The 18060-nt window shown below is 42.6% G+C and overlaps 1 protein-coding gene across 2 annotated transcripts in view; it reads left to right on the top strand.

Annotated features, from left to right (window-relative positions):
• MTHFD1 (methylenetetrahydrofolate dehydrogenase, cyclohydrolase and formyltetrahydrofolate synthetase 1) overlaps positions 1 to 18060 on the top strand; it is a 40156-nt gene that overhangs the window by 278 nt on the left and 21818 nt on the right. For both annotated transcript variants that reach the window (XM_086892499.1, XM_086892498.1), the window contains exons 2-9: positions 7825 to 7909; positions 10188 to 10247; positions 10925 to 10978; positions 11338 to 11474; positions 11596 to 11696; positions 12025 to 12161; positions 13587 to 13698; positions 17487 to 17614. In XM_086892499.1, the coding sequence (XP_086748625.1) occupies positions 7825 to 7909; positions 10188 to 10247; positions 10925 to 10978; positions 11338 to 11474; positions 11596 to 11696; positions 12025 to 12161; positions 13587 to 13698; positions 17487 to 17614 (814 nt within the window). The remainder of the gene's footprint in view (positions 1 to 7824; positions 7910 to 10187; positions 10248 to 10924; positions 10979 to 11337; positions 11475 to 11595; positions 11697 to 12024; positions 12162 to 13586; positions 13699 to 17486; positions 17615 to 18060) is intronic.

The raw sequence follows: 18060 nt of genomic DNA, 5'->3' as shown, positions 1-18060 counted from the left end.
TTGCCCTTCGGGAAGGGAGCGGTGTGGCCCGGGAGCTGAGGGTGCCCCCGCGGCCCCCGGGTGTGCTGGCAGCGGGATGGGGCTGTGGGGGGCTTGTACTCTGGCTCTGTGGACGAAACAGGTTGGGAGACATCCTAAAGCTTTTTCACTACGTTGCAGCCAAAGCTCACTTCTTCCCGGCTGTAAACTGGGAGCTACTAGACGAAGTACAGTATTAAAAGTCTTAGGGAGAATGCAGGGTGCTGTCAGTGCTCCCCAGAAACCAGCGGTGCTTCTGGTGGGGTGGCTTTGGCAGCCCTAGAAAGCGCCTGGAGTCTGCTCAGCGTCGATGAGATGAGAGCCCAGGCAGGTGTGAAAGCCACTGTCTAACTACAGCTTCTGTGCGTGTAAGCTGGGCTCTTGGGATGCTTTATGAGTAGGATTTTGGAACATGTGCTTTAGGTATGGCCTGTGTTTTCAAGCTCTATAAGTATTGATTGTTCCTCTTTAAAGCAAAATGAGTTAATCTACATGTTGAATAATACACAGCTGAATGTTAACAGGTGTCCTGCCAAAGCTGTTTAAAAGATTTGAGAAACCTTGAAGGAAAAAGTGTTCTCGTACTTTTCAGCGTTTACTTAGATGGCAAGCCCTGGGTATAGGTGAGCCTGTGTTGTGTGTTTTAGTTTGCTTGTTTTTCCTGCTGCCACTCAGCATACACATTCAGTCAGAAAGTTAAATAAATTTCCCTAATCCTGGGGAAAATGCAGTGTAAATGTTCTCTTATATTCTGTGGAAACAGGGTTTGGTTAGATAGGTTCATTGGCTATCTCCTGTCGATATAATCAGGGAATTCAGACAGAAAGGTTACATTTGAAAAGATATAAAGTAGTGTCAGCAAAGCAGTTAGTACTTCTCTTAGGTATTGCTGTGTATGACACAGCTACCTCTAACCAGCAGTGGAGCAGTTCTGAAAAGTAGGCCTAATGTGCCTTGAATCTGCATATCCATGAGGAAAGGCTGCTTGCATGTTTTTCACCTGATAATTTTGGAGCCAGTACCATCTGTGTATTGCAGTCTGTCAGTCTTACATACTTCATTCCACCTGATCCCTTTGGCAGTGTTGGGGCCAGTGCACTCTGCAATGCCTGTGCTTGCTGCTGGTGGGACTTCATTTGCCTGTTGTAGGTTTCTTTTCTGTCATATAAAGTCACCCTGAAGTGCAGTAGGTCCTGGAAAGATGCTAGTTTGGGTACAATGATAATTCACATTAAAACTTTACGCCACCTTGGCATTGCATGTTGCATTACTTACTTAATTGTAAAGATAATTGTAAAGATAAAAAGGTAATATTTTTTAATTTCTGTTTGTTTTCTGTACTATAGTAGTAGCTATAAATTAGCAGCTCTCAGAGGGCATTCGTGATGTTCAAATACCTGGGAAGAGGCATGAGCTTTTAATAGGCACATACAAGAGAAAGTTTTGATGAACTTCCAGCACATCTCTTAAGGTGTTTGGCTGAAGTCTGTTTTCCAGAGTCATCAAATCTTGCTTGACCTGAAGACACCATAAAATAAAAAAAAAATTGCAGTTTTTCAGCTGTCCTTCAGTACCTTTGTTTGTGCTGTATTTATGTTCAACATAGCAAAAGCATCACCTGCTCCCTATGGGCCTTGGGTAGTTCTGCATTTTTCTAGTGAAGTACTTGAAGGAGTCATGAGGAATTGGAGACGGATGTCCCTTTCTTCCAGACCCCTAGAGAAGTGCTGGTCCAGAGGATTCTCACTGTCCAGAGTTCAGGCCAAGAGTCTGACAGCAGCAGAAGTGATAGGCTTGTGGTTTTTCTAGGAATTTTCAACTGAACTGCCTGTTGTAGAAAGGGAATATCCCTGACTTTACATCAACTGCCAAACCTTTTCAGTTTCTATCTTGTAGGGGGTGGATTTTGTTACTTTACCCTTTAATCAAGAAAAATGTTTATTTGTAAGTCAGTCAAATATTGACAAATGAGTTGAATCAAACAAGCATTATTCCAGCTGTGTAATGCTGGGGTTCTGTGTGTGTTTTAAATCAAAGCTCATAAGTATTGTGAACTTTCTTCTCCAGCCACCAAGCACCCCTTCCTCAAAATAGATGAAAAAATACAAAATTCACAATCATACCAGCTATTTAAACAAAAATCAGGTAGATACTGGTATTATTCTTGGGAAACATGTAAAGAAAATAAATACTTTGAGCGTTTCTTTGCCTGTATAAATAAGGAAAACTTGTTGAGGTGATAAAGCTAGTTCACATCTTTGGAAGGCTCAGAAGTGATACCAAGGAAAATGGACATTTTCAGTGGCTTTAAGTATTACCTGTGAGGATGGAAAATATGGTTAGGCTGGGCATGGGAAGGAGAACACGGCAGACAGTGTTTTCTCTGTAGGATTTTGGTGCTGATGTTAATGCATCAACATCAAAATGCATCTAAGTCTGCCTCTGTCAGTACAAACAAGAAGCCTGCACAGTCTGTGAAATATATTAAATATTGGATGGGTTCTGCATCAATCTGAGTTGGCTGGTTACCTCAGGGTGGCTTTCCTCTACTTCTCTGAGTGGCTGTTTAGTAATTCTGCCTTAGATTTTGCTACAAGTTAAATTTGCCTCATTGGCAAGTGAGATACAAAAGATGAGTTATTGTATAACAGTACTGTAAATAAATGACTAATGGGAGGAAGAGAAGTGGTGGTTGGAGGTGGGTTGAAGGTAATAAAAATACAGTATTCTTTTATTGCTGGTATTCCCTGAAGAAAAAACAATCTCTGTTTCTGTGTCTAAAGAGATAATCAGAGCAAAACATGGTAATGGCTCTACTTCACAGTTTATGTGCATTGCACTGAGCTGTGTTCAGGCTTTACCATCTGAAATAGCCCATGTTTGGAAACCCCTGGCTTGGCCCAAATTGGTTGGTGGGACCAGGAGTGGACCAACATTTCTGCTCTGGAAGAGTTGCTGATGAGTTGTGATGGTAGGGAAGACTCGGCACCCCTCACAGCCCCTAGGGATGGGCCAAGCAGTGCTTTGGGTTTAGAGTGCTCAATAAAGTGGTGATCAGGCTGAACTTCTAACTGGAGGTAACAGTGCAATAAACAACTCTTCAGCCTTTTCAGTCTGGGCCTTAAATGGTTTTGGGTTTTTTTGGAGTTCTAATTGTAATTCCAGGTAAATCTAGTCTGAAGCGGAAAAAATTCCCTGATCTCTGAGCTCTGTTTTGCCAGATCCTACCCACAAAGTTTCAGGCTTGCACTGAAGGGTCCCACACTGTGGATGGGCTGAGTTGACGTGAACTTCCTGTGCTATTGGATGGCCCCAAATATGAGCAAAAGCCCGTGTGTTCAACTATGCAGACACAATTAAAAAAAAAAAAAAATGGGACCCTGCTCTAAAGAGTTGATAAAAGAGGAGAAAACATTGTCTGGTGGACAACAGGGCCACAGGTCTGTGATCTGTGCACAACAGCACCAGTTTACAGGGAAGGCAAAGAACATGTGGGGTCTGCCATGTCCCCTCTGTGCAATGATAATCTCAATATCATTCCTTCAGAAGGCAAACCTTTGTAGATAGGGCCTAGAATATTGTCTGGAGCACTTGCAGCCCCACAAAGGTGGATTGAGTCCTTACCTATTGCTCTTATGTTTTCCTCTGATTAAATCACCTGATAGTAGGGTATATGCAATACCCATTTTGGGAAGCAGGCCTGATTGGTGTTACAGGTGTTGCAGGATGGGAATGTGGTACCATAACTCATGTTTGGGGCAAACTCTTCTAAGTTTTAAAGATTCAGCTTTGTGTTAAACTGTTCTGTTGTCAGTCATTCACATGTGCAAAGTGCCTCAATTGCTGCATGTCTTTCAGACCCACCTTGGGCTGAAATCCTGGACAGGATGAAAAAGCATCTAAAAAAGCAGAAATGTCTTTATGTATTTATCTGGTCTGAAGAGAGCTCATGCATGTATTTGTGCTGACACAATTGAAAAGGTAGTTAAAAAACCTTGTGAGTGTGGAAGCAGTAGAAAGTAGCAGGCATTTTTCCTCTGAGATAATGACAGTGTGCCAGGAGCATGCAGTGGTGGAGCATGAGACAAGAGGGTGGGAGATGTGAACTCATTCCAGCTCTATATGATGTCTTCCTGCAACTGGAGGCATCTGTTGAATTGCCAGCAGTGTTCAGATGGTCTTTCCCAAGTGCCACTCGTTGAGCCAACCTGTGACTTCTCTCAGGAAGCAGTCCTCTGTGCCTTTGGATGTTAGTGGTATGTTCTGTGACATTCTTCTTTGCAGCCCCCTCACAGCATTTTAAGATAATGCAGTTGTCCTGATCTAAGATGTGGTGCCATGGTGGTTTGGAGATAGGAAAGCTTGTTTTTCCAGGTTATAGTGATGGTCATGGGAGCAACAGGAGGTGAGAAGTGGCAGTGCTGCAGGCTGTAAGGAGGAATGCCTGGAGGGACAGCAGCTCTGGCCAGGATGGTGCAGGATCTGAGGAGGACCGTCAGCTTCATGCAGCTGTTTCTGCAGAGCTGCGGCAGGAGCAGGTCTGCTGCATGTTTATGAAACCCTTGGGGAATCTGTGATCCAGACAGTAAAGCCAAGCCCTCCCCTTTGGGGACAGGCATCTTCTGGAGCATCGCTGTCTCTGAGGAGGTGTTTGCTGGGTCCTGTGTTTGGTACTATTTGCATAGACCCTGGACCCTGTTACTCAGAGAAGGGACAGAAGCACAGCCTGGTATCATCTTGGTGCTGTGTGTCCATAACCAGCTGAGCAGTGTCCATAACCCCCAGGAGGGTGTGGGGCTCTGCACACACGAGCCATGTTCTCTCCATTTCAAGCAGAGCTAAAGGAGTGTGGTTTGTCCTTTGTTTGAATTTCTGGGAAATTCACTTAACAAATTTAAATTCAGCTCACTGTTGCAGTCTATAGAAAGAAATGCTAACAAGTTCTGTAATCTTTGGCTCTGGCTGTTGCATTGTATGCTTAGAGCCATGTGCTGTCCTTAACCTGTGTGGACCCTGGACTTTGTTTGCTGCATGAGTTTGTTTGTAGAAGGGCACGTGGGCACAGGAGGAGGCTTAGAGTCAGGGAGAAGGCTTTTGGGGAAGCAGCCACATAGAAATGCAAATTTTTTGTTTGAAGACTTAAAAGAATTTTCATACAGCTGGTAAAAGGTGGTATTGATTTATCCATATGAACTTTTATCTTTGGGAAGGCCTGGGGTCCACAAAAGAATCTTGCAGACTCTATAACTCAATAGCTGCAGGTTTGCAAAGATTATTTTTATGTCCTTTGTAATTCTATGGAGTTAAAACAATGATTTCTGCTTTTTTTTTTTCTTGAATTTTCTCTCAAACCTTTGCCTGTGTCATTTTTGTGACCACTGGAGAGCAGTGGTACCCAACGCTAGGTGGCTGTCTAAGAAGTGATTTCTTGATTCAAGGCTCCTAAAGAAAATTGCACTGACAGTACCATGTTTGTATGTTTGTGTGTGTTACCTTTCTTCTGGAGCTGAAGGGGAAGTGACCTAGTGCCTAATTACAGAAAATGACAGCAGTGTAGTGTGTAAATAGTTGTGGCTGCTGGGGGTAAAAGCACACCACAGCCCTGCTTCACAGAGGAAATTGGGTGGGGTCATTTCTCTTCAGCTGAGAAGATTGGAATGAAAATAATACCTAAAACTGGGACCCTTTATGATATTTCATGTTTGTTTGCATTTCTTTTTGTTTGCTGGCCACAAACCAGTGCTGCCCTTTCTTTACTGGAACACCAGAGACCTCAGAAATAGGTCCCTTGAGGAGTTGCTCACAGCCCCCACTCACAGGTCACATGCAGGAGGTTTCTGATGCTCCTTGTGATTGTTGTGTTTTTGCTAGAACCAGGCTGCTCATGAGCCAGCTCAGGTGCCTCCCTAGGGGCTTACAGCTGGAGTGTAAGGAGAGACAGTTGGGGATTTTGCTACCCAGTGGATGAATTTTTATCACTTAAGCACAAAGAATTGCTGGGATAATGTTTTCTATGAGACTGTTTCCTGAACTCATCAGCTAGTCTTGATGTCAAGTCCTCTACAGAGGTGGCAGCTGAAGGAAGGCTCAGGACTACTGTTTCTTAAGGCTGAAAACAGTTGCTTCCAGTGTAGCTTGTTAAGAGACTTTGAACCACTTGGCCAGATGCCAACACCTATAAATGCTCTGAACCTGCTCCTCAGGTGCAGCAGAGCTCTGACCATGTAATTCAGGATGCAGTGGGAGATGCGTGATTTGGGATGTAGCTGGAGGCTGTGACTCCCTCTGAGATGAAACTTAAAACAGCCTTAGGGCTGCTTCGAGCTGGGCCAGCTGCAGCTGTCCCCTGGGATCAGTGCTGCTGGGTTGAGAGAGCTGTGTGCTGCTCCCATTTCCCTGTCTTCTACCTCTGGCAGTTCTGATTTGGAGCTTGTAGTTGCAGCGTAGAGTTGCCTCACTGGCTGTTTCCCTGGAGTTTCCCTCTGTGCAGGAATCACAGCCTCCCAGCTGGCATCAGCTACGTACCCTGTCCCTGTACCCTTGCTAGTCACATTTTTAATGAAATGGTGCCAACAGCACCTGCCCCAGTCTGGGAAGTCTGGTTCCACTTGGGCAGTAGCAGACCAGGTGATATGGATCTGAGGGTAGATGAGCACAAGGAGACCTGTGTTTTAAACAAAAGGGTGTTTGGTGCAGGGTAGATTTGCTGAGTGTAGTCGTAGTACCTTCTTGTCTCTGAGAATGGGGATGGGACACAGAATGGAGATCACACGGAGGACAGACCTGTCAAACCTCTCATATCCTGTGAAGTTTTACTTAATCTGGCTTTTGCTTGAGTGTCTCTTATATTTGCAGTGTGTTGCCACAGCCCCCTTCCAGTGCCATGAGCCTGAGATGGACAGAACTGGTCAGTTCTTTCAGAACCCTGACTGCCTCTGGTGAGGAGACAGAGCAGTTGGGCCTGGCACCTTCCCTGGTGAAGGATTATGTGTGTGGGGCCAGAGAGTGGTTGAGAAATGAGAAAGAAGTGCAAGGCTGGGGAGGGGTGGTAACCAGAGGGTTTTGAGCTGTCTGTGGCTAGTGTCCCTGCTGGGTACTCATTATTAAACATTGCACGGTGAAGTGGGTGTGTTCACATCTGAACTGGAACAACTAACCAGTGCTCTGTTTCAAAGTAGTGTTTTTTACAATTGTATCCTTAAAGTTGCCTTTACTGAACAGTTGAACTGAGCCGTGTACCAGGGTTTGGTGACTTTTCCTCACCTATGTCCACCTCCCATTCTCCTTCCTGCTGTATCTTTGGGTACCTCCTGCTTGTTTGGTTATTTCTCAGAATTTTAACATTGTAAATTCATAATCCTTTACCAGGACATCTTGTGTGATAGTGACAACTGGTGCCCCTGGGATTCAGGTAATTTTAGTGCAGCATGGGTGGAAAGAGGATTTCCTTTTGAGAAATGAGTTTAAAATCCCAGGAATTTCCATGCCAAATTTTGAACTTTTTTTTTTACCCTTGTATCCTATGAAAGTGTGAAGAAGCACAAGGTGGACTTCAAAAAAATAAAATCATTTGAATAGATTTGAATGAACCTGGTTCCAGAGTGTCTTAGTGATTTAGGGACATCAATCTTATTTGGAGATTGAAGGGAGCTGTGTACTTGAGGCGTAAGTTCATGTTTGCCAGTATGCCCATCTGTCACCTTTACAGCTCCTGACTGTATCAGAACAACTCCATCACTGTATCAGAATCCAGCCCCATGATTAACTTCTTTCTTGTATTTGTTTTCATTTTTTTCCCCTCTTCAGACAAGTGAGAGACAGACTAAAGCAGCAAGTTGTTGAGATGACTGAGAAATTTCCAGGCTTCAGACCAGGACTTGCCATTTTGCAGGTATTGTTTCCTTTAATGACAACTACAGAAAATTAATTGCTTTGTAGTGGTAAGGGCACAGCTGGTGAGCTTCATCAAAGCTGCCTTGTAGTTGGTAGCATTTTATTAGGAACAGTGTTCTCTTTGGGATGGTAACACAGTCCTGTTACGTCTTTTTCCCAAGTATCAGGGTCCAAAATTTTTTGGGGGTTTTTCAGTTGTTTTATTTCTTTCTTCAGACCTTGTTCTCTGTTGGAGTGTTGTGTTTGTGCAATGGTGAAATCAAGCTGTTTGCCTATTAAGAGCAGTCAGTGCTTGTAGACTCCATTTGAAATCTCTGCATTTGAGTGAGCCCTGAAGTTTGGCAGCTTTCAGAGATGTGTTTGTACAAGAAATACTCTAAATGAGATGTTTATTAAGTGATTTGGTCTGCTGTTATGTCAAAACATGGAGAAAAGATGGGCAGAGGAGGGGAGGGAACCCAAACAAAACTAAAACTACTTCTGGCCAAGATGACTTTGAGTGCAAGGGATGGAACAACATACTGTTGCTGAATTGGATATCTCTCAGAAGAGAGCAAGTGTTAAGAGTCTACACAGAAAGGCTTGCAGAGGTAAAAGCACGTCAAGTAAAGGGGTTTGACCTGTGTTTGGTAGAATTTTTTCTCCTTTGCAGCTATAAAAAATGGAAATTCTTTGTGCTTAGGTCAGAGGGTGACTAGCAGTAGCAAGTGTCATGCTACAGAAAGGAACTGTGTGTCCACAAAGGATTAGAGAAGTGACTTTTGTTCTTATTCTTATTTTGTTCTTATTCTTATTTTTGGCTCCTGCAGAGCCTTTGGTGTCTGTGTGTGGATTCCAGTGCTAATACCACCATAGCACACCAAGGCCATACTCGTCTTGGATGCCAGGAACAAATCTGTGCTTGTGTTTTGGGTTTTTTTCCCCTGGTTTTCCTTTCCGGTAGCTTTAAGTAGATTGTCTCTACAGAAAATTTGTCTGCAGATGATTAGAAGGAAGGAAGGAGGGTCTAAAAATTTAGTAGTGCTTTGATGAAAGCTGCGGAACTATTCACCTCATAAACTGTCTTCAAAAATTGCTGTCTTGTGGCATTATTGGATTGTTTTCATGGTGGGCCTGTATTCCATCCTGAGTTGTCTCAGAGTCCTTTACTACCTGTTTGCTCTTTGACTTTCTTTTGTAAGCTGCCAAACAGTCTGGGCTTGGAGTTCATCTCCTGATACTGATATTTGCAGCTGTCTGTTTTTCAGTGAAGTCAGGACAATGGGAAGTTTCTTATTTGTAGCACACCATACATTGTGTGCTCTGTTCTTGGGAGGTATCTGATGTCCTCTGAGCTCAAAGAATAAGTCAGTTAATCTTTATTTTTTTGTCCTGTAGTCAGTAATTCCTTATTCACAGAACATGTTTGCTGACATCTGCTTTTCTGCCCTGTATGAAGCAAACCTTTTCCTAAACCCAGCAGACTTCACAGGGGAGACAGCCCCTTTATCTGTACCTAGGGAGGAAGAATCAGTGTGATTGTGGGGGATCAGGTAATGCAGTAATGCAGTCACCTCTTCAGCTTGTGGGCCTTGTGAGAACCAGGGATGGCTCCCAAGTACCAGGGAACAGGAATTCAAGAGCTTGCTTATCAGCTTTTCCTTACTTGACCCCTATTTTCTTAAGGTTAGAAGGAGTATTACCTTTAACAAAATGTACTGGATGGTGCAAGTGGTCTCCTGAAATGCAGTTGTACTGTAAGCACTCAGTACTGCCAAAGACTGCAGGTATTTGTTCCACTTTCTCTTTGTGCATCTTTTTGTTTGGCAGGAAAATTCTCAGGGTTCAGCACAGCAGTGGAAGAAATGTCTCCATCAAAGCACACATGTACATAAAATAAAGATTCTTGGGTATCAAAGAGGCCCAACGTTTCTGAAAGCCTTAATAAGATAATTGAATGTTATCAGCACCTGCTGATCATGTTAATTAGCGAAGGATTTAACTTCCTCAGATCAGATGGCAGGCAATACTTTTTGCTTTGGAGACCACTGTGTTTTCAAGGTTTTTCAACAGGTGCAAATGGTGTTTTTGCAGGAGTTCAAACAACTTGCCTTTAGCTGCTTCATACTTGAAAGAACTTTCCTGTTAGCTCCAGCTGTTTATATCTTCTATCAGTGTGGTTTACAGTAATTCAGGCATACCTCTGTCTCCTTGAAGCAGATCCAAGGAAGCTGAGGGTTAAGCCCATCTCAGGGTCTCTATTCTGTCCTGTAATTCAAATGTCTTTTCATCCTTAGGTTGGAAATCGGGATGATTCAAACCTCTACATTAACATGAAGCTGAAGGCTGCTGCTGAGGTAATGCCTAGACTTTTAGGACTACATTTACCCTCCTACAGTTGGTCAGTTATGAATATGAAAAAACAGATGCAAGTCAATAGTTTTGTCTAAGTTTTGCCAGTATTGGAGAAAGCAGCATTGGCCTGAGTTTTTAGTTACAAAAATGTGGTGTAGGTGTGTAACCTGGGAGCCAGGTGGAGTGCTCTGGTCACAGCAGTGTGGATTGGTGCCACTTCTTGTGTGGTCATCACAGATTACATTTGTCTGAAGTGCTGTCTTTCCTGACCTGTGGCCTTGTCCTTATCTTCCCTGAATGTCTTGTACCTGCAGTTACCTTGTGCTTGTCACAGGTAGAACATGACATGCTATAACAGGGCAGGAACACAGATGAGGGCATTTTTCCCTAGGTGATACCTGGCATTTCTGCTGGCATTTTAAGGTAGTGTGCTGTCAAGCAAATGTTGATGTTGTTCATGTCAAAAGGTGAAGAGGACAGTTAAAGGACAGACTCAGTGGGCAAAGCACTAATCTTTCTTTGATGTTATTTCTAAATCATAGGACTTGAAGCCTCAGGGACAGGAGATAAACTTGGGAATGACAGAATGCAGCTGTGATTTAGCTGGATAGAGAGATTAGCCAAATCAATTGGATGTCAATTCAGAAATCAGATAATTTGTTGTTATTCTCATTTGCAGATTGGGATCAGTGCCAATCACATAAAATTGCCAAACACAGCAACAGAAGCTGATGTAAGTAATACAGCCAGTGATAAAAAAAATACGTAACTTCGGTGTTGAGCTCAAGATATCTTTGCACTGTCATTGTATATAAAAGGACTACTTGCCTATTGATAATAACTCATGAAAAAAAGAATTGGAACCTGCTAAGATTTTGCTTTTTTTAAAAAAAACCCCTAGAATACTACAATGTATGTAAAATTTAAAGACTTTAGGAGCTGTTTTTTTAATAAAAAACGTGAGTGGTTTATACTTTTGGGTGAAAAAACTAAACTTAAAGTTTATATCTTTAAATCAAGATAGGATTATGTTTTTTTCCTTTGCATTAGTCATATTTCAGTTCATTAGATTTTTGGTGTTTGCTGTTGTAGGTGCTCAAGTGCATTGCCTCTTTGAATACAGACCCAGCTGTTCATGGCTTTATAGTGCAGCTGCCACTCGACTCCGATAAACCCATCAACACAGAAAAAATAACCAATGCTGTAGCACCTGAGAAGGACGTGGATGGGTAAACTGACTTTACCCCTGGAGAGCATGACAGCTACTCCAGAAAGAAACCTTTTTTCTTAATTTTCTCTTGAACAATGAGTCTGGGAATCTTACTTGGCCTTTATTCTTTCAAAATACAGCTTAAGTAGCATCAATGCTGGGAAACTCTCTAGAGGAGACCTTGGAGACTGCTTTATTCCATGTACGCCAAAGGGATGCATGGAACTTATCAGGCAGACAGGTAAGGAGATTTCCATACATTATTCATGACTGCAGTAGTCTTCAATAAGTGTAGAAATTACACACATTGCAAGGCTCTGCTTCACAGCTTCTGCTGAGATACCACATTTAATCTGTGCTGACTTAGATAGTAAAAGAACTGGGTTAAAATGGTCTTTCCTTCCTCCCTCCCAACTGCGATTCCCTACCACACTCAGCAAAGAAAAATAGTATTCTGAAGCACCTGGGCCAGATTTAGACTGACCAAGACTCCAGAGCAGTCTGAGTTAGCGTGTACCAGGCTGCACAATGACCTCTTTTTTGCTGTCTCCTGACTCTCTGTGGTGCAGGTGTCCAGGTGGCAGGGAAAAGAGCTGTGGTGATCGGTCGCAGTAAGATTGTGGGTGCTCCCATGCACGACCTGCTGCTCTGGAATAATGCAACAGTCACCACATGCCATTCCAAGACCTCCACCCTGGCTGAGGAGGTAAGAGCAGGCTGTAGTTACTTGTTCCAGGCCACTGCTGCTCCATGCATATTGTTGCTCAGTGTGTTGCTGCTGTGAGTCATTAGGTCTGGGGTGTCTTTTATCTGAATTGGTTTCCCAGTCCTGCTTATTGCGTGGTTATGTAAATACTTCCGTTGGAATAGGATCTTGATTATTTTTGGCATTTAATTAGAGGGGTTTAATTATAACAATAAAATTATTATTTTTGTTGTCTTTAGGCAAATGCAGAGAATTTAATCATCCTTTCCTAATCTCCATGTATGGGTTGGCAAAACAGCATATGTTTTTGATGTTTTGATTTATTTTTTTTTTACCAAAAGACCAGGTGGTCTTCTGCTCTAATGGCTGAGAAATGTTAGGCCAAATGATTTCTCAGTTGGTTTATTTTTTTCAGTCGATTTTCTGTGACAGGGAGTTGGTACCATTTTCCTCTTCAGCAGTGAGAGTGACAGAAATAGTGTTTTGCTGTGCTGCCACCTACTTGGATTTCGTAGAGCCATCAGCACTGCCAGGCTCTGTAGGCAAGTATTAAAGCTGAAAAGGGAGTAGGAGTGTTTGAATATAACTCACAAAGTAGATCAGAAACACTGCAATGCTTCATGGCATTAAGTTGCTGTTCAGTAAGACCATCATTAGGTTGATTAAAAATTGAAGTGCTAATACTTAATGAAATCTTAAAAATAGTTTATCTCCCTTGAAGATTAAAGGAAAAAAATTCCAAGGGCTAGCAGCTTCCTAAGCAAATGTGAATGAAGCAGTGCAGGAACTGACAATGAGCTTTAGTCGGAGTCTTTAACACCAGCTTCATGACTGGATCTGTCAAATTTACTGAGTAGTACCTGAATGAATATTAGTGCTGAAATACAGTCAGCATCTCCTGGAGTTGTGTGTTATGCAGTCCTGGACATGAAAAGCACAAGACAGTGCTGTCACAAGTGAAGTGCCGCTTAGTTCTGTGCAGGGGTTGTTCTTGGCTGAATAAGATGAGTTCTTGCTGTCTGATGAGTACTGGGTATATTTCTAGCACTGAATGTGCAGGGATATTTGAAGGGAGGAAGAGAAGAATATTCAGAAGGCTTTAATTTTATCTAAATGTAGCCTGTATGATCCACTTGGGAATCATGGAGGAGTTCAGAGGAGGTTGTGAAGTGTTGACTAGCAATAGTTGGGGGTAGGAGTGTGAAAATAGGCCATTATTTCTAGCTGCAGGAATTTGTCCTTGCAGAGGAACTTGCAGCTACCTTTAATTGCTGACAGTGCCCTTCCATGCCTCCAATGGTAATGGGTGAGCACGGTTTGACTGCAGCTGAAGCTGATCAAATTTGCTGCAGATGCAGCTCTGCATTTTTCCACTGCCAGTGTGATACAGGGTTGTTTGTTTTTTTTATTTATTTTTATTAATAGGTTGGCAAAGCTGATATCCTTGTGGTTGCAGCTGGTAGAGCTGAAATGGTAAAAGGTGAATGGATCAAGCCTGGTGCAATCGTAATTGACTGTGGAATAAACCATGTGCCAGGTACGTGGGTATCTTTAACACTTGGGGATGTGTTTGTATATAAATGCAGTTGCTAAGTTCATGAATACCGTTTCCTTGGTATCTCTGGTCTACATGGACTTCTTTGTCCTGTAAGTCTGTCTTAAGTAGTGTCTTTGGCAACCTCTGACAATGCCAAAGTAAAGAAAACACTGGTGTGAAGAACTCTCCTAAAGCAGGGCAGTGGCAGTTTTGATTCTGCCTTCAACGAGGCTGATGATTAATGGAACAAAGAGGAGGCCTACGAAATATTGCAACAGAATATCCATTTAATTTGCCCCACTTCACATAGTGAAGTCTTGTCGCTGTTGTCACTTTGGAGCACAGGGCTTTGCTGTCATTACTTCGTGGTTGGATCTGATGAAACTGTTCCCTTTGAAGTACAGAAATGACAAGCAGCCTCTTAAAGTAGCTGTGGATTTGTTGAATCACAGCATTAACTTCTTAGGCTTGAATGGCTGTTGTCTTGAAACAAAGCAGATTGTGCAAGAGTATTGGTGACAATGGCTTAGGCATAGAATAAAGTGCTTTAACATAATGGATTTTAGGGTAGGGTTTCACTTAGCTGCTCCTTCCTTATAAAGATGGTACAGACAGTCTGGCAATTTCTGTTTTCATCTCATTTTAAATCCAAATTACAGATATTGAATGATATGGAAAATTAGTCACTCTTTCTGTGCTACACCCACAAGGCTTTTAAAAGGTAGTTTTCATAATTAATCAGTCATTTTGTTGCCATTATTTAACAGAATGTAAAGAAATTTCTGTTCAGTGGTCTTGTTACTCAAAGTTGACATTAGGCTGCTTTTAAAAACATTAGTCCTCTATCTAATTAAAATTAAAAAGTCATCTGCTGTTGCTGTTTGTTGCTTGATGTTTTTGTTCCAAGCTATCCAAATTTAGGCCATTTGCCAAAACCCACAGGGTCACTGCTGATGTGCATGAAGCAGAATGGGTTGGAGTCTCCCCAACTGCCATGTTGCAAATAAGACCCCCATTGTGTTTCTGATACATGATGGCATGACCTTTTTTTTAGGCTTTATGTGAACTGCATCTCTGAGGATATATCCCTGTTCCTTTGCAATTAGCCTGCCTTGAGCAGTGCACTGACATCTGAGCTTCTTGTGCACCCAGCCCAGTCAGTGTCACATGGAATACACTTAATGGCATTGAGATTTGATAATTGAGACTTGATAGAGTATCATGGAAACTGTCACGTTTTGAAATCATGGATGCTAAAGTCTCCTTTTATTTTTTTTTTCTTTCCTGTGGTTTTCTGAAGCTACTGAGTTCTCCTGACTTTTTTCCCCTCTGATATATTGCAGAATCTTTTCAGATGAATCTTTTGGGAAATGAGTACCAGAATTGTGAGAATTGCAGTGCTATAGAAAGAACAGCAGCCAGCTTGCTGGCTTCTCCAGCTAAGTCACTGTGTAGATAGAGCATTGCTGCTGGCTGTGATGGGTTGAGAACACATACATCTTACCACAGGTGTAAGTGCACCCAGCTAGGTGCAGCTGGAGGACATGGCAATCTCTGGATATGCCTTTGGTTTGCTAGTCAGGGTACCCTGTCCAGGCAGATCCCAAACTGATTTGATATGTCAGGGCATTACCTCGTGCAGTCTTGCCAAGCTGGAGTTTAGGACAAGTTGTAGCCATGTAGCAGCATAGAAGTGCAGCTGCTGTGCTTTTGAGTGGAGAGTGTCCTGAACTCTCCAAGGGTGCTGATTTGGAGGCTGGAAGAGACACTTGAGCCACATCTGACTTTGTGTACTGCAATAAGTAGAATTTCCTTCAGGTAGACAGAGAGGAAAAAACAATCTCCTGAAGCCTCTACTAGAACAGACAAGTTCCTCTTACTTTCCAGAGTGGGCTGTATTTGTCTCTCCTCACTGCTGCAGTTGCAGGGCTGGTCCAGCAAATACTCTGGATGCCTTATTCCAGGCCTGTAGAAGTTGCTTTGGTACAGAAAGGGAAAAGCAGTGCAGGTAGAGGATATTCCCAAAGATGGCAGTCCTGGAATGTCCCTCTCTGAGTCCTGATGGAAGAAGCAACTCTGCTTAAAGTTCCTGCTATGGGATTTTGCAACCCTTGCTAACAAGGAGCCATGAGAGTGGAGTATGAGAGCAGCTTTTTTGCAACATGGTTATAGTATCACTGATACTCTTTGTAACTAGTTTGTATTTTTTGAGAGTGGGATGATGAATATTGAGAAAGTGACATTATGGGGAGAGATGGCAAGTATTGTGTGTGAGCTTTCTTTCAAAAGAATATGTTGGAGGTAATTGAACAGCTCCTAGGCTGTGCTCAGCAGTGCTTGTCGTGAGGTGCAGATGCAGAAGCAGGGACTGGGGGATTGTTTGGCGCGTGCTCATCTCTGCGTCTGTGGAACAGATGAGGCAGTTTGGAGTGCCAGCTTATTTTCCTCACTCTTGGGCCGAGAGCCTTCCTGTCCAGGATGGCTGATGAGCCTGCTTGGCAACCTTGGAAGAAAATAAAATTGCATTATTTACCGTTAGCAGCCTTAATTAAATTGGTCTCTAGGGGGGAAGGCCAGACTGGTCTGCAGTTCAGGCAGCAAACTGACAGCAGCTGCAGAAACACTGGTTAGCAGCTGTGATGTTGTTCTGGCTTTGAGCTTTAGGGAGAAGTAGTGTTGCTTAAAACACACAGCAAAGCATCCAAGCTGCTAATTGTCAGTAACAATGCAGCTAAAAAATAATGTTGGCAGGAGCTGCCTTTTGTTCTCTCTTTGCTTTTAACATAATCAGCTGTTGAGGAGTTTGGTTTCTCTTCCACTCCTCCCCCTCACCAGATTTATATGAAAGTTATTTATTGTGTTCTGTTCAAACGCACACTTATTGTATGCAATATAATATTTCAGTATAACAACATTGAAATCTATTTTCAGGTTTTCACACTGGTTAGAAGCTCCCTAGAATCCTTTATCTGAAGTGATAATCTGCCATTCCTGGAGCAACTTAAATTTTCTGGTTTAATGTTCTGTAATCAGTGACTTTCTTAGATGACTGTGCTAGTTCACTAATTCATTTTGTCTCTTCCTCTCTTTATGGGTGAGTTTAAAGGCTACCACTGGGAAAAAGTACTATGTCTGCTTCTAAATTGTCAAATCATGCAGTGAAGGATATAGCACAATACATTGCCTGAGGGAAAGATTTTCCTACTGAAGCTTTCTTAAGCCACATGTGAAGTTTGTTTTGACAAGACTGATCTCTGTGAACTGCAATATTTACTGGTCCATCATTAAACTAGCAGTGATAATTGAAATTGTCTTCAGTTTTTGTAAAAGCAGGTGATTTTATTCAATAGTAAGGCCCATATTCTCTCCAAAATGGAACAGAGCAAATATAAACCTAGGGGTTTGGAACAAGTCAGCCATGTTTCAAATCTCACCTCTTCCCAGCTGTTGGATTATGTCTCATTCAAACTGTCCTGTGGGTCATGAGCCACTGAGAAAAGATCTGCATCCTCCAGGGAAGGGAGATCTGTCTGGCTGAGGATAAATGGTGCTTAATGGGAGGATGTGTTGCATGAGCTGTTGACACACTGCAAGTGAAGTATGATGATAACAGCTTCGTCTTGTGATGTTGTCTTAGCTTTTTTATCTTTCTTTGCAGCTTCCTGGGTACTCAGCTTCTATTTTGTTTACTCCAGCAGAATTAAAGACTTCAGCTTCAGTCAGTGCTGTCTCCTCTGTTGCTGTGGTGAAATGTGATGTGTAACTTACTTTTCTCCTTAAATCCCCAGACAGCACAAAGGCCAGCGGAAAAAGAGTTGTGGGAGATGTGGCATACAGTTCAGCAAAGGAAAAAGCTTCTTTCATCACCCCAGTTCCTGGTGGTGTTGGACCTATGACTGTGGCCATGTTAATGCAGGTACTGAGCAGACTGTGGTTATCTCCTCTGTTTTTGCTTTGGGATGTGTTGCTGCTGACCATCAGCGTACTGCCAAAGCAGCTGGTGCTCCCTTCTTGCTCTTGCAAAATCAAGTTAGGATTTACAATTTCTAGTCCAGACAATTTGTATTCAGTTAATTGAGGAAGAAGATGGACTTTAAGAAAGTGCTAGAGCAGAAGTTTCTGGTTGGTCAGTTTTAGGGGTTTTTTTTAGGGTTTTTTGAGTGTGGCCACTCAAAACCATAAAAAATGGGCCTGTCTTATAATGCTCTGGATGTAATTCTGAAACTATCATTAGGGTGATTGGATAAAAAGGAGGGTAACAGTATAAACAAGCTCCCTCTGTTTCCATGCTTTGCTTAAGAAACCCTTAAGAATACCCGAAAAATTCCAGCACACTAGAAGATCGGTAGGGAGATAGATATG

This window comes from Cyanistes caeruleus, chromosome 6 (assembly GCF_971803275.1).
Source record: "Cyanistes caeruleus chromosome 6, bCyaCae1.hap1.1, whole genome shotgun sequence".
NCBI lineage: Eukaryota > Metazoa > Chordata > Aves > Passeriformes > Paridae > Cyanistes > Cyanistes caeruleus.
The sequence above is the reverse complement of the archived record's forward strand: the minus strand, read 5'-3'. Positions and strand labels throughout refer to the sequence as shown.